General features: G+C 42.8%; 1 protein-coding gene across 1 annotated transcript; it reads left to right on the plus strand.

Annotated features, from left to right (window-relative positions):
- Nucleotides 1-526: 526 nt before the first annotated feature.
- Nucleotides 527-16001, plus strand: ORC2 (origin recognition complex subunit 2; the record flags this gene model as incomplete). Its single annotated transcript, XM_082001354.1, has 16 exons — nt 527-617; nt 1606-1749; nt 2029-2115; nt 3381-3470; nt 4250-4281; nt 5547-5604; nt 6506-6687; nt 7312-7410; nt 9083-9192; nt 10726-10858; nt 11271-11367; nt 13020-13166; nt 13790-13961; nt 14285-14346; nt 15137-15255; nt 15915-16001. 16 exons carry the CDS (start codon nt 527-529, stop codon nt 15999-16001), a joined length of 1710 nt encoding a protein of 569 aa, XP_081857480.1.
- Between the last annotated feature and the right edge of the window lie 691 nt (nt 16002-16692).

The raw sequence follows: 16692 nt of genomic DNA on the forward strand, positions 1-16692 counted from the left end.
GGGCGGGGCCCGCCGGTTTCAGCGCGGCGCTCACGGCTGCTTCGCGTCGCCACAGCAACCCCCGGCGCCCGCCCGGCGTGTGCATGCTTCGCTGGCAGCGGAAGTCCTGCCCTCTCGCCGCTCCCGACGGCGGGAGGCGGGACAGAAAAGAAGGTCGCGGATTAGTCAAGGCGTAGGTCAGTCAAGGGGCGAAGAGCGTCGTTCAGTGCCCGCCCCCCTCGCCTTCAGGGAGAGTGGTAGAGCCGTCTGTTCTCTGGCACGGGAACCTGCTTCCGCCTCCTGCTACGGGCGCAGGGGGCGGCCGGGAACCCGCGGCGAGCCGCTGTCGGCGTCGGCGGAGCGGGGAGGGGGCAGGAGCCCGAGGCTCGAGTCTCGGGCTGTCCGGGAGGGCGGTGCGGTGAGGCGGAGGACAGTTCCCGCTGTTGCTGCCGCGTGCCGCCGTGCGCACGTTGTGGCAGCGCCCCCTGGTGGTGGGGCTGGACGGGACCCACGTGGCTGACCCGGGGGTGCTTGCTGGGTGCCCGCCATGAGCCAGCCGGAGGGGAAGGTCAGCGGCGCCCTGGAGGTGAAGTTCGTGCCCGACGAGGACGTCCTGAAGCACATTGCTGACGACGCAGGTACAGCCGGCCCGTGGCAGCGTCTAGCCTAGCGCAGCCCGCTTTCCACAGGGCGCTGGGAGAGGAGTCCGAGCAGCAGCGGCTCCCTCCGGGAAGGTGGCCCTTCTCCAACAGCCGGGGGGCGGCTGAGCGCCTCTGCTGGGCCGCAGGCAGGACGAGGCCTTAAGCGTCATTCTCCTCCGACTGTTCTTCCGTGGTTTATTTCTGTTCCCGCCCCGGCACATGGAAAGGGGGGGCTGCAGCACAGTGGCAAGTGCGCTTAGCTGAAGGTGGTGTGGATAGTATAGTGCTCTTGATACTAGCTTCCCGAAGTGCAACGTGTGTGTAGTGGCCTGGGAGAGGAGGCAGAAATAGCCTGGCTAACTTCCCAGCCCCTGACGTGGTTAAACACACAGAATCAAATGGGAAGGAAGTTCGAGGTGATTGCTACAGGAGTATTTTGCTGTAATTTTGCCTACTTTTAAGGTTTGGAACCTCTGTGGAGATGCTTAAAACTTGCCTGTATTGGACATAGAGCACCCTGATTGGACTTTGCTGTTGGTCAGATAGATGGTTTCCAGAGGTCTCAGCCTAAATTCTCCTATGAGTGTACTGACAGCCTATAGGCCAGGTCTTTTCCACTTGCTCCGTTTTGCTAGGGAAGATAGGGGATGCCAAATACCACCCCCTTCGCATGCAATTTGATACTTCAACGTGTGAGCCACTGTCATTTCTCTTAAACTGTGGAAGCTGGTCTGTGCTGAAATGGGGATCTTGTCCTCACGGATTATAGGGGCCAGCTTTTGTGGTAAAGGAGGGACTAATGGCTGTAGGGTCCACTGACCACCAGGGCACAGATCAGCTATTCTTTTATCAGGACATCTTTTCATTGTTGTATTTGTTTAGCGATTTGCACGACAGGAACTTGGTCTCTAAATGGGGTAGCTGCATACTACTGCAATGGAAATAACAAAATAGCAGGAGGTTAAAGTTTTTATTGCGATCCTAGGTATTAAAGTACGGAAGGACAAGACTCAGCTGACAGTCAGTGTGAAGAGATTTGTGAAGAAGCTTGAGAATATTTCAGATGATGAAGCTCAGGAGATCCTGCAAGAAAAGAACTATGTTGCTGCTCTTGGAATATGTGCCCAAGGTATTAGCACAGCTGTGACTTCAGGAGGTTCTTGCATTGTCAAGGTTGTACAATGTTGATGAAATTGCTTTTGAGGGCTGACCAGCTCTGGCTGTGCTTGTGGTAACATGTAGAGGAGAGGATAATGATTCTAGGATTTTATTTTGAAATTTATTTTGTTAACACATACAATATAAAGAATCCTTTGAGCCAAATAATAAAACATTGCATTTCATCTTCCTTGGGTTGGGAATATACCAGTGCTTTTTAAATAGCTACAAGTAACATTTCTTTTCACAGATTCAATAGGAAATGGCTCAAGTGTAAGTGGTGGTGAAGTTTACTCATTCCAGACTCCCAAACGCTCCACCAAAATGGCAGAGCTGGGTATGTTTTCCTGTTTCTTCTTTCATTCTTGCTCTGGCTATGGTCTTTTTTGGAGTACTCTATTAATGTGATTTGTCATTTCTGTTTACTCAAAAGACGTTGGCAGTGTTTCTATAGCTTTTGACTGGCTCTGAATCAGTCTTTGTCAGAAACAAAAGCATAGGGCTAGGACAAAGCAAAGGCATAGTGAGGATAAGAAATACAGATAATAAATAAACACATAAGAAAAAGTAGAACTTTCTTAATGCTGGGAGAAAGTCTGTGTGTAAGAGCCAAAGGATGGCAGGTGTTTTATTTGTGTAACTTAGAAGGGTATGAGAGTAACTCATTATATAACAGAGTAAAAAAAAGGAAGTATGGCCATTGCTGTTATCAAAATGTTCCCAGGCACAGTAGAGTAAGGTAATCGGCAAAAGCAAAAAGCAGCCACTAATGAGCACTAGATTCTGATATACAATAAGGAAAGCAAGCCCCAGGGCAAGCACAGAAGCCTGCAGATTAATAGCTAAGCAGCAATAACAGCTATAAATTCGATCTAGCACATTCCAGTCAAATTTGTCATTATCTCAACCCTTCGAGTCCCGCAGTGGGCACCAAAAAGAACTGTTGTGGTTTAACCCTGGCTGGCAACTTCTCTGGGCTTCTGCTGTGTCTCGGGAAGTTGTGCGTTTCTTACACCTCCTTCTGCAGAAGGGTAGGTTTCACTGGTGCTCCCTTGTGGAGCCATGACTCAGTTTGAAAACTGAGGCAGGTCATACAATGGAAGTCTTGAGGGACTGTTAGCAGGATATGGGGGCCTTCCATATTCATATCAGTGATTCAACTTCAGCTTGTGCTGCTAAGTAGTACAAAGAGGTAAATGGGATACAAGAACCCACCTCCTTGGGAACTGATGTGTTTGCTATATCCACTGCTCTACTATGTCCAGTTGAGCAGTTTTAAAGGACTAAGTGAGCATGACCAAACATTGCTCTGATTGGAAGACATGTGGTCTCCCAGGTAGCAAAGCGTGCTCTGTAATTGCCTCAGCTATACTTGTAAAATGAACTAACTGAGGAGATCCATCTTTGAAAATCTTTGTTAAGGTTCTACATTTACCATTAGGGTTAGAAAAAACATGGAAGTATCTGGTGCACTTCCTAAAATAGCTAGGAAATCAATACTTAGAGAGTGTTTCAGGTTTATAGTTCCATGGCTGACTAGCCAGAGCTAGGAGTTTTGTACCTGACATGTGAAACTTCTTCCCTTCCCCCTATTTCCTATAGCCTCTGAATTAGCCCAGACACCAGGACAGAGCATTGCAACTGATAATTCTGAGTGCCCTGAGAAGACAGCCAAAACCCCTCAAAGCAGCAGTAAGTCATGTGTTGCTTTGGGGAACTGAAGCTGAGTTATGTTTCTGGGGGTTATGTTTCTATTTGGGTGGTGGAGTGGATGCTTGAATGCCAGCTTCTGTCATGCTTGAGTATTCTAGTCAGCTTAACGTTGTAGACTGAACTGCTTAGTATGCATGGCGTCTGGTTCACCTGGGTGTCAGATCTTTTATTCTGCCCTGCTGGTGTAGAGAAAACAGGAACTTCTCTCTCATCTTTTGCTGTGACACTGAATGATTTCCTCCGTGCTCAACAGAAATGCTTGCACTTGAGAGAGTTATGAGCTGGGCTGATTTGTTGAGCACCAAATGGGTAGGATTGTGTGGGTATTTCTGTGTAAATTCACACTTTATTATATAATATTCAAGCAGCCAGTGCGGTAGGTAGAAATACAGGTGGGGGAAGTCAGTGCAGGTCAACACTGGCAAGAGCATATTACTTTGTGTTCAGAAATCGAGTCTGATGTCCTCAGGGAGAGGACATTAGCTCATTTTTTAGCCTCTTCCTTCCCGCTGATGGCATCCCAAAGCCATGATCAGAATTAAAAGCTGCCTCTGTGGTAAATAACATTGACTGTCTTTGTTCTCTCCTTGCCTACCCGTGAGGAACTAGAGGCTTCCCTCATAGGATTAACCACCCAGAGAGATGATATTTTGGTGCAGTGTACCTTTGAATAGTGGATGCCTGTTTTCTAACGGGCCATCTTGTACCGCTGTTGAAAATATGCAGTACTCTGAACAATGCTGTTTCTTGCTTTGCAGAACGTTCAGGTTCAAACAAAGTGCAGCAGAGGGTGAGTGATGACTCTGCTTTGCTTGGGTTTTTTTGTTTGTTTTGGGGGTATTTTTTCCACTTCTAAAAATTGAACTGGCTAATTACTACAGTTCGGAAAGGAAGGACCTTGAAAAGCCTCATCCACAGTACAGATGTCTCTCTTAATCCAACCAGGCAGGAGTAACTCAAGTGAGAACCAGAGCTACCATCAATCAGGACTGTGGGATTTAGAGTCAGTGGACAAACAGTGGGTTTGACAGCTTCATTAGCATGGGTGGAGACTACTTCCTTGCATCGCACAAATGGGGATGTTAGACAATCCCTTAATATACAGTTAAACTCATAGCTTTCCAGTTTCTCATCAAAGGAAGAAACAGCCTTAATTGTAAGGAGTGCTGTTACAACAGGAATTCAAGAACTGTGGTGCTGTTCAGTTCTGTACTTTAGCATTGGTTTATAAAACATAAATTGTGGCAATGGAGGGAATATAAGTTGATGTCATCTTTTGTGATGCTACAGAGAGGCGCAGGCCAGAACTGCCAGTTGTGATGGTTATAAAGAGAGTGCTGTGACACTGTTGGCTTTCTAAAATGGTATATCATCGTACTAGAAATGTGTGCACAGCTTTTCCAGCATAAGGTTCCAGGATGAGATATGCCTGTAAGAGATGCTGTTTGGGGATGCCACATTCACTCATTGATGATTTCATATCAACTTTGAAAGGATTAACAAAAGGGTTTCCTAAGTACTGCAGTCTTGATCTGATGTCCAAATCAGATGTGTGCCTTACACATTTGTAAGGAAGATGTGTCACTACAACTTGGTGAGTTCAGGCAGCTTGGGTTCCCTTCTTCTGGGCTTAGTATTCTGAGTGGTTGTCTGTCATTCTGTTAGTTGTTTTCATAGTGGACTTCCGAATTACTTTGAGTAGACGGTGTAATGCGGCATGAGGAAGTGGGGACCCAAAGCATTTCCAGTTTGTCATTGCTTCAGTTTGACTCTTCCTGAGGGGTCAAGATTGGCATCTTGGAGATTTCACAGTTTTTTACCCTCCATCAGGACATTAGTTGAAAGAATTAAGTCCCTTTTGGAACCTGATCCTGCTCCCCTCTAGCTCTGAATGGCAAAAGAAGAACTCTCCATACTTACTGCCTCTGCTTTCCCAGTTTCTTGTGGGCTGAAATAGCTTGAAATGTAACCTGATTCTATTCTGCTTGGCAGAGGGATGTTTTGAGGAGGTATATGTTTATTCTCCTAATACATGTTTTTTCTTTGGTGTTACAGAGTAAAAGGAAAGAATTTGTTTCTACCACACCTTACAGACTCAGAAAGAGGCTAGCAGGTAAAGAACAACCTTTGCAGTCATCTTCCATAGTCAGTGGGGTACTGTGTTCAGAGGAGAGTGTTTCTTCTGGTGCGCTTTTGCCTGTAGTAGCAGTCTGACTGAAGCAATCTGATTCATCTTGCGGAGAATGTAGAAATGTCTTTAAGGAAGTCTGTGTAGACCTTTTCCCTACAATAGACTGCTACTTAGGAAGGGGGTGGACGGGTTAGAAGCACCAAGTTGCCGAACTTCAGTAACATGATCAAAAGAGACAAAACTTTCAGTAATTTAACCTCTGCTGACACTTAAGTCTGGCACAATTGCTTGAACCAAGGCATAAAACTTTTTGATGATGGCTGGGGCATTCATGGTAAAGTATTTCTAACAACTGGTTGGCTATATGTGCTCAGAATGAATGCAGAGGCGAGTGTAGTATGTGGTATTTCATGTTCTATTTCTTCTTTTGTGTTGAGAGACCAAGACTGAGCCAGATTCTGTCTGTGCTCTTCAATCAACATTGCTAACAGAGGTCTTTCACAAAATCTTTTTTGCAGAGTGTGACCCAGAAGATAATCAGCTTTCATGATTGGCATTTGGGAAAGCTGATGTAGAGATGCTAAGAGAAATAGGGAATTCCACTGTCCATTTTTAGTCATTTTTTATGGTAGGATTATGTTTCTTAGTTGGTATCTACAAGAAAGCTTTATTAAATGATAATTTGTGAGCCTAGAACTGGGAAAGAAATGGCTATGTGTGTTTGCAGTCCTCTTAAGCATTGATTTTACTTTTCTGTGAAATATATTTAGGAATCCTATGCTTGAAAAACATCTAGGGAATGTATGTGAGAGAGCAAGATGGTGCAGAATGTGTTCTGTGTAAGAAGTTGTTGCTAGCTTTTAACTTTAAATTTATCCTCTAGCTCCAGATCCTTATTTAGAAAGTGAGAGTGAATATTCGGCTTCCTGCTCAGGGGAGGAGGATGAGGAAGACCAGAAAGAAGTCAGCACTGTTTTATCAGGTCAAAAGACCCCAGCAAAAACTAAGGCTGCATCTACACCTCCTCCCAGAAACACTCTAACCAAAAAAATTAAGGACAAGATGGTGAGTGTGTAGAAAATGTACCCCTGAGCTAGTAAGCGTGAAGGGATGTTTAGTGACAATAAGCTGTCAGTGACCATACCTAACTACGGGAAAGAACAGCTAGACTCATTTCAAGTCAAACCAGCTGGGCTGGCTTTTGCTGTACTTCTGAGCAATCCCTGTTGGACAGGCATTATGTGAGCCTGTGGCTAATCCAGTCTGTATCCTCAGCAGCTCCAGAAGGAGAAGTTCTAAAGACATCCATTAAGCAGGAGATGTTTTACTGAGAAAGGATGAAAAAATTGACTGCTATAGCACCAAAAAAAGCTTACTTTCTGGCTTGGTGTTTAGCTTCATTGTCCGATTTCCTTGCAGCACCAGGGATCCCCACAGCCCCTTAGAATTTTTGCTATGTTCTGCTCTCTCAGAATCTCTTTTCTGTTTCTGTCTTCAGGAAAGAACCATCTGACTAGGTTAGCTTTGGAAGAATTATATTGTAGAAGACATTTTTGCAAATATCTTCTGGCTTTCTATTCATTCTCATTCTATCTTATTTGGCCATCTTCAGACATGTTTGTGCATGCAAAGGGAGAGGGGTAACTTGATAGCAGGAGGAGCGTGGCTGATCTTGCTGTCCCTTTTTAGAGCAACCTGGTGGAGGAATACTTTGAAGCTCACAGTAGTTCCAAAGTGCTCACTTCGGACCGAACGCTGCAGAAGTTGCAGAAAAGAAGATTGAATCAGGTACACTTCGTAATGAATCACACAACTCTTGGAGCTGTTGGTTTTTTTGATGAAGATTTCCCCCATCAAAATTTCCTGATATTGCAATTTTTATATCATTTCTGCTGATGACATTCTTCGTGGTAACGCTGATTTAGGTAACATATTAAGCAGTATGTCTCTTACTGCTGCTCGGAGCAGGGACAGTGCCCAGTTGTTTGAACCTGAGACAGTAGGGAAAATGCAGGGAGAAGGCACTATGAGGTGAGCAGGTAGTTGAAAGCTGCAGTTGCCAGAACAGGTGAAAGATTGCTTTTGGGGGAGGAGGAGAGAGAGAAGCAGAGTTATAGAGACCTGCCTTAAAAACTACCACAAAACCAGCATTTTTGTCAATGAAATGCTTAGAGGAATTACAAGCTGTCTTGACTGTTTATGTGTGGAGGAAATGGAGAGAGCCCTTTTCATCTGATCATTACTGGGTCAAGCCACATGCAGGATTGAGACAGCTCTAAATGTTGTTGCCTAATTTGTGAAATGCACTTTGTCCCCTTCCAGTTCCTAGGAGACAGGAATAGTCTAACTATGGTGACTGAATTACTGTATTTTTTCCGTATGCCACTTCTACAAGACAGTGCAAAGCAAGCAGTTGCACCCTACAGAGACAGGTACACAAGGACAGGTACCAGGAAAGCATGTAAAATACTTGGAGCTCTTGTGTCTATGACTGCTTTTTGCACCAATCTATGTTTTAAAAGATGGCATATATGCAGATTGCCTGTTGCCTGCTGTTGTCTGGAATTGCTACCCAAAGAAACATCTGGATTCTTAAACAAGTTCTTTCATGACAGCTCTGGAAGGAGGTCAAGGCTTTCGCTATTAAATCTGCTGCTGGCACCAAATTGAAGGCTTAGCAGTTCTGTCTCTCAATGCTTCATGTTTGTCTAATACATTGCAGCTGTCTTTGTGTTCTTTCCAGAGTAAACTGTCTTCTACTGCAAGGCAGTGGAAAGCAAGGCTGTGAAAATTGAAAAGAGAGGGAGGCCAGTGTAGATTTGATGCCATTTGTCATGCTACTGTGCTTGTTTAAACATCAACATCCCAGCATATATTTAAAGCTGAATTAATCCTTTGATTCTTGATGCTTTTGAAATAACACTTTTTCCACATTTAGCTGTCAGCTGCAAAAGATTTCCTTTCTACTGTATTTCTTTTTTAAAATGATGTTTGTGAGCATTCTCTCGCACTTGTTAGTGACAAACACCAGAACTAAGAAATATTGCGATGCTAAGCATGTTGACTGGAGCCCTTGCTCCTGTGAGCAGGGTTGTGATGTTGATATCTTCTCGGTACAATGCTTGGTCTTGTGTAAGCTCTAAGTGTGTCCATTATTTTGGTCGTGGTTTTCCCACACTCGGCAGGAAGAGATAAAACAGCGTGATATTGGTTGTAGTCCTAATCTGGCAGCCATTTCCCATAATAAGGTTAACTAATCTCTGCTTTGTTTCTCCAGTAGCAAAACTGTTCTTAGAGGGGTCTTCAAGGAAAAAAAACATAATTGAGTGTACCATCAGTGAAAACTATTCTGCTCCCTAGCTAGAGAGCATACTAGAGGGGTATTTGTAAGGACTCCAGATATATGTCTTGGTTTTGCTCAGTTTTGAAGGACTGTTGTCTTACCTCTTTCTCAACACAGCAAACACTGCATGACCTTTTGAAAAAAGCTCCCCTTGCCTATGCTGCTGAAATTAAAGAGCTAAACCAGCAACATGAATCCCTGTTTTCCAAGTGGATGCTGCAATTACAGTAAGTATCCAATGAGAATCACTGAAGAAGCCTAGTAAACCGGCACTGCCAGTAAACTTACCCTCATATCAACAACATCCTGTGGATGAGTTAAGGACCATTTTTTTTTTTCTTTGATTGATTGCTTAAATTTAAAATTAGGTGACATTAATTTAGTACAATGTTTCCTGTAGACCAAATCATATCTGACTAACTCCTTGAACTGAATGGCTGAAGTGAAATGAGGTTGCATTCTGCGTGGCTAGTTTGTCTGTGCCTCTGTAAACCAAGCTAGAGGGCATTCACAAACAAGGAAGATGAATAATGAGAAAACAGGGAACATAAATGATGAGAAAAGTATCCTTTGTGGGCAATCAGTTTTTCTTACAGCAGTGTAGTTGGCAGTAAGTAGCCCACCACAAATTTCTTCAGTATGTGGCTATCCCCAGTGGTGTAGCAGTTAACTTTGAATGCCTATGGTATCTAATGATCTATGCACAAAGAAACCTTAATGCTGTTGGAAATGTTAGCAGTATAAATTTTATCTTGGTTTGTGTGTATCTTCATGGGAAGGAGAAAAGAATGAACATCCAGGAATACAAATGGGGAACTATAGAGAGCTGTGAGGTTCTGAAGTGCCTTAGAGAAGGCAGGCCACGAGCTCTGAAGTTAATATGCTGAGGCAGGAGCGGATGTTGGTGAGGAGAAAGCCCCTTGGAAGCTTTGCAAGGGCGTGGAGTATAAAGAAATTTGTGGTGCGTGGGGAGTGACAGAGCATATGAAAAGCACATTAGCTTTGAAAGGTGGAGAGTTGCAAGGGGAAGAGTTCTCTTTGAGTCAGTGATCTGGGCAGATGGTTAGAGATGTATGTGGCAAGGTAGAAGGAAGAAATCTGTAGATGATACTGAAGTCAATGACAGTTGTTGAACACCTTACCTTTGCCCAATGCTATTTGAGTGACCCAATGCTCTGCTTTCTGGTCAAGATGATGTTTTTTCTGCTTCTCAAAAATAAACAAAGCTTTGTGATTCCCTGCCATGTTCTCTTTATGCATTCTTGCCTCTTCCTCTGTGGAACAATTAGGATAAACAAGAAATACAAGAATAGTTTAATTTTGCTTTGCAGTTGTGCCTGCAGATCAGAGTAGAAAACCACTATGAAGGCTTGCTTTGTTCTTATAATTGCTGTGACCCATGGTAAACATTTAATATAATTACTGGTGACAGGGTGAATGTGAATGATGATGCTCTTCAATATCTGAGATCTAGTCTCATATTCTTGGACAATGCCATTTTCTTCCATAGATGTTTTGCTATATTTGTGGGCATCTCCAAGATGCTAAAATGCTTCTTTTACTAGGATGCACATGCCACATTTCAGATTCATTGCAGCTAACCTTATTTGTCAGCTGTGAGCTGAAGGTAAACCTGGAGCTGATGAAAAATGAAATTTTTAGAGGCAAGATTGCAATGGTTCATTTTTCTCAATGAATGTATGAACCTAAAAGGGGACTTGTACTTTTTTGATTCAGTGTATTCGCTTGCTTTTCTGCAGCTTGGGTTTCAATATTGTGCTTTATGGACTGGGCTCAAAGCGTGATTTGCTAGAGAAGTTTCGTACCTCTGTGCTCCAGGATTCTGTTCACCTTGTGGTTAATGGATACTTCCCCAGCATCACAGTGAGATCTGTAAGTGTGGAAAAAGCTTATGGGTTTATCTAATCATCTTGTGCTACAGAGACCTGTAAAGTCTTTCAATGTAAAATGTTAAGGAAACCTGCTGCATCCTATAGCAGCAGACTCTTGAATGAAAAGCAGTTCCTATCTCCCTGTTAAGAGTTTAAAGAAATTAGCCCATGTGTTTTCCAAGGAATTGCAGTAATGCCCATCATTACTAGATATTCATCAGTCTAAAGCCTTATTTTATGTCACTGTTTTGAAAAGGGGTAGAATTTTTTGGTATATGTTAACTGTTTTGGGGATTTGATGGTAAAAATCAGATTACCTCCCTCATGACAGTCAAGGGCTCAGTTTCAGATTTTCTGCACTAGGTCCTTCAGTGCTGGAGCCCTTCAGAAGGGACTGCTGTTTACTTTTTCAGATTCTCAGCTCCATCACAGAGGAGGTACTGGACCATATAGGGACCTTCCGCAGCCCCCTTGATCAACTTGAATTCATCATTAAAAGGTTTAAAGAAGGTAAAATGACTAACTTTATGTATAAAAACAGAAGAGTTGACTTACTGTTAGGAGAGCCTGGACATTTTCTTTCCTTAGTTTTCATATGTGCAGTTACAGTTTCTTAGTTTATTGTAGGTAGTATACTTTCTTGTTTGTAATTTATGCCACTTATATGAAAACATATGCACCAGGAATATATGTGTACATGATCCCAAGCTGTTACCTCAGTCAGTGTTTCACACACTAAGTTCTCTAGAAAGGGTAGGAGGAAGGCACAAGTGTTCTAACAAGATAGAGGTAAACTGAAATGCTGGTCTCCTTTGCATTTAGCACAGTGCTTTTGTGCTTTATTTACATAGTGTTTCTGTAGCCACGTGTTTCCTGGTGGAAGACACGATAGGTAAACTCCAGCTACATGAGCAAAGATGGTTTTTAGTGGCTGCTTGAGGACCTGATATAAACCTCACTGAAATCAACAGAACAAAGTGCTCGTAAACAGTTTGAAATGACAGTTGCTGATAGATATCAAGTCCTTTGAGCTCCTCTGTAAAATCATGGCCTGAGGGTCTTTCCATAATTTCAGTGTAGGCTGGATTAAGGCTTAAATGTACATGGTTTAGTGGAATGGTCATTTAAATTCAATATATGCAAATACTGACATTAAGATGAACTAGAGGACAGCAGTGTCAAACAAGTGGGTTAGAATTGTGTTCAAAAGCAAAATTAAACAGGTATTGCCACACTGAATGCTTGCTGAATTATTTTTGAATGTTGGTTTTACTGCTTGTGTATACATACACAAATTGCCATGGAATCTTAATTGTGAATGGCATTGGTGTTTAAGTGTTTACATTGTTTTCCATCATCACCTTGTGAGTATTTCTGGTGGGACTAAGTGAAAAAGACTGATTGGCAGTACCCATCTGAATCTACATAAATTAGTCTTGTGTAGTACACTATAGCTGATCTGACTGGGCGTCTGAGGAACCTTTGGTTTCCATTGGCAGCCAAGTATGTATTCATTTGCACAAAAACTGGCTACTGTTCCAGAATTGTTTCTGGACTCAGGAAGTAGCTGTTTCAAGGGATAAGTACAGCAGCAACAAGCTAGCTAGAAATTTTAACATCTACCATTTGCATTATCTAAGTCTTTGTAACTTCCTTTGAGGACTCAGTGGGAAATATTTTCAATTAAGCTAGTATGCTTTGGATCCAACGCTGAATAGAAAATGCATTTTCCTTGTGCAAGGAGGAGCTTAAGGATCCTAGTCATCTAACTCAAAAGCAGCTGAACAAACTGTGCTTAGACTTCCATCCTAAAATACATTTGAATGACCTTGAATTGCAGGACTAAAAGTCATAACTAAAAGGGAAATTCCTGGTAAAGCCATGAGCAAGTGGAAAGTGGATAAGAGAAAAGCTGCAAAAAGAACAGTAGCTGTGATGAGAACTGTGATGCACTGAATTGAGAAAAAAGCCTTTTAGGTGCTCAGAAACACCAAATGTGGGATAGAGATCAAAGTAAGCTGTACAAGGAAAGAGATTTGATATTGGAGTGATGAAAATGGAGCCTGATGGAATAGACTTGTCCTAGGCTGCACTGGGAATGGGAAACCACTTTGTATGCAGTTTCTTTGATTGGTTCTCTGCTGTTTTTTCTGACCTTGCAGATTCATCTTTAGAGCTCTATGTCCTCATTCATAACCTGGACAGCCAGATGTTGAGAGGAGAAAGAAGTCAGCAGATCCTTGCACAGTTATCCTCTCTGCCTAGCATTTACCTCATTGCCTCTATCGACCACATCAATGCTCCTCTCAGTGAGTCCCCTTGGGCCTGATGTAGCAAAGAGAGAAGAATCTGCATTCTACTTTGTGGCTGCTGAGCATGTTTCATAAGCTCATGTATTACTGTTGATACAGTGCAAAATAGACCTGGTGATATATGTATGGCAGTAGCAGCTAGAAGCCCCAGTGGGGACTGTGGCTGTGTTGAACCAAAACTATATAAAGATACTGACAACTACCAGTCACTGATCATAATATACAAAGAGACTCCAAGCTTCTGGCACCCTTTGATTTAGGGACTTACTGAAATGGGGATTGGATGTTATGTCTGCACTGCATCTAAACAATTTTGTGTATCAGCCAGAAATTCTTTGCACGCTGCTGACTCTGGAAGGATTTACAGTATATCCATGAAGCTGGTATGAAAAAGGAATGTGTCCAAATGTTTTATTGCAGAGAATTTGTCTTGCTTGAACTGCAAGTATCTGGGTGTATGTACTGTGAATTTCACAGGCATACATTGTTTCCTCAGATCATGTAGTAGAACTAAGTACATTTTAATATTGCTTATTTAACTAAAATCTAAAATTTTAGATTTTAGATTTAGAAAAGGTAAATGTCCCAATTCTGTCTGCTCCTTCTTTCTCTCTGGCTAGTGTGGGATCAGGCAAAGCTAAGCCTCTACAACTGGCTTTGGTATGAAACAACCACATTTAGTCCTTATGTGGAAGAAACGTCTTATGAGAACTCGCTTTTAGTACAGCAATCCGGATCTTTGGCTTTGAGCTCCCTAACACACGTCCTGCGCAGTCTCACTCTCAATGCCAGGTAAGACTGTTATACTTCATTAGTAGCGCTTGCTGAGGATCCAATCCTTACTAGGTTACTCTGGTCTACACCTAGCAGGAGGCAATCCCTGTTTTCTGACAGTAATGTTCAAGATGAAGATGGTAGGACCTGGGTTCCAAGTGATTGGTTACTTTGAATGAACAGCATTTGGATAGCAAGCCTTGTCCAGTGATGAGATTCATGCAGAAAGTCCTGGTCATAAGGGAAAAATCAGTTAATATTTTCTAGTGGTGGGGTTTTTTGGGAGTTTGGGTTTGTTTTGTTTTTCCCTTTTGATTTTCCCCTCTTTCCCTTTAATTTAGGGGGATATTCAGGCTGCTTGCTCAGTACCAGCTGGAGAACAAGGGCAACCCATCTTATGCAGGTATGTGCACCAAAAGGGGTGTACGTATGTACTCACATGTTTGGGGTGTTGCCATTACCAGCCCAGTCATAGTGGCACTGGCTTTTGGTATGCAGGTTACATCACCAGTAACTGAAGTGCTGTAAGTTGGCTCAGTGAGACTCAATGGCGTAGACTGTCTTTCTAGTGGTACTGTGTCTGACTGACAGGAAGTCAATAGACTGGCTGGTTCTGAAGGACCTCCTCTTACTGTTGTCTGCTTTGATGTTTAGACATGACTGAGACCATCCATGGGAGACTGTGGAGTTAAAAAATTAAAATAAATGAAGTATATGAATTTACATAACTAGCACTTAAAGGACCAGGGAAAGACAGGAGATTCTGTTCCTGTGCTGCTCCTATCTAAGTGACTTCTGATATGTCCCTGCTTTCTAGGATACATGTGGAATATTCTGTCACTGTCTCTAACAGGTGCTGCAGGGTTATGAATAAGATGTTAATGGTAAAGTAAGTTGGAAGTAAGATAGAGGAGTTGGAAATTAAGTGAGATTAACCACATTGGGAAGTGCATTTAAAGTGCTATTAAAATTCTGTTAGGCAAACAGGGTGACTGGAACATTAATTCAGCTGTTTTCCATTAATTTACTGAAATGTCAGCTTGGCTGTGTACTTGAAAGAAGTGATGACTGTAGCCACTGTGGTCTAAGCCAAAGCAAGATTTGTAGGTGGAGGTAGTATGTGTTGTTAGACTTCGAAAAATCTGACCATCTTACCACTTCAATTTCTTGTTCTCGGCTTTTTCTGTTTCCAGGGCTGTCTTTCCAAGACTTCTACCAGCAGTGTCGAGAGGCTTTCCTTGTGAACAGTGACCTGACACTCAGGGCACAGCTGACAGAATTCAGGGACCACAAGCTCATCCGGACCAAGCGGGTGAGTTGGGGGAAGAAGATAATTCTGGGTATTCAGCCACCTTAAAAAAAAAAAATTAAAAATGCTTACTTGCTACTAAGTATCCCTAAGACACCACTTTAGAGCTCACAGTGAGGCTTTATTGTTTGAAGCACCTAGGAACTAGCAAAGGGCTTAAATTCTATAATATCAGCTCTTTCCATGCTTCCAGTTTGTCAATGCCCTTTACATGGATAGGGGGCTGTAAAAATGCAGTGTATTTTGGTTACTCAGGAACCTACAGGTCTCTTCCTGAAGACCTTAAGAAGTAATGGACTCTGGAGCCTGCCAGTCTGCTTCCAGTAGTTACCTGTATTTGCACAATGGAAGAATGCAGGCTAGTCCTAATAATGAGGCAGTATAGCAGTACTAGGTATGGGAACATAAGAGTTGAGGAGCTGTGTAGTGTCAGACTAGCATAGCCCACCAGAAGATTTCTCATATACTGACTTTTCTCAGTATTTGTGCATTTCTAGTGTTGCTCTAGTGAAATATTCCTGGTTTTTAGCAATGTCATCCTTCTGAATGCTGTCCAGCCCTCACCCAGCCTGCAAATAAACGTTAGTGTTGCAGTGCTAGAAGTGGCTTGCATTGCACTGTGCACTGGTGTTAACAGAATGTGTATGCATGTCTGTTCTCAGGGAGCTGATGGTGTGGAATACTTATTAATTCCTGTAGATGACTGTACCTTGACTGACTTCTTAGAGAAAGAGGATGAAGATGTGTAACGTCTCTCTGTTCCCAAGGTGTCTGCAGCCATTGTTCTCACAGGCTGCTGGAGAGGGGCCTATACTCAGCTCGCTCTCCCTCCAACCCCAAGGCTGCTGGACTACTTAGTGAAATGTAAGAATTGCAATGAACAAGGCTTATTGTTCAGCTACTTCAGGTAGTTTGGAATTATGGCTTCTGTAAGCAGGGCATCTCTTGCTCTGTAGTTAGATTTGACTGCTTTGTCTCTTAGCTCAGATGATGCCTTCTTCATATCTATGCAGCCAGCCTTACAGACAGAAAAACAAACTTGGTAAGACTGTGCCTTCTGCTTTCTACCTCACCAGACATGAGGGTTTGATTTGAGCTACTTTGGGAAGTGCAGATCACTAGATGGTCAGAGCTTTAATTTGTACTAGTGGTGCAACTTTTCTCAACTGAGTGCTTTCCAGCACCAGTTAGACAAGACTAGCTTCCAGTGTATGAAGAAGCAAGATTTATAATGCTAAGAGACCTGCCTTGACTGCATGAGGAAAGGAAGTAATACTAGTGGGCTTGGGACACAGTGGGTAACTTATTAAATTCTGGCAATAGAACTGAAGGACTTGCCCCAAACCCAAATCCTTCTAGAAGAAGATTTAAGATAATCAAAACTGTGATGGACTCAAGTCATTGCCTGTTGGTGAAGGTGAGAGGATCCAGCTTCTTTCA

The sequence above is a fragment of the Phaethon aethereus genome (assembly GCF_964289735.1).
Source record: "Phaethon aethereus genome assembly, chromosome: 6".
NCBI lineage: Eukaryota > Metazoa > Chordata > Aves > Phaethontiformes > Phaethontidae > Phaethon > Phaethon aethereus.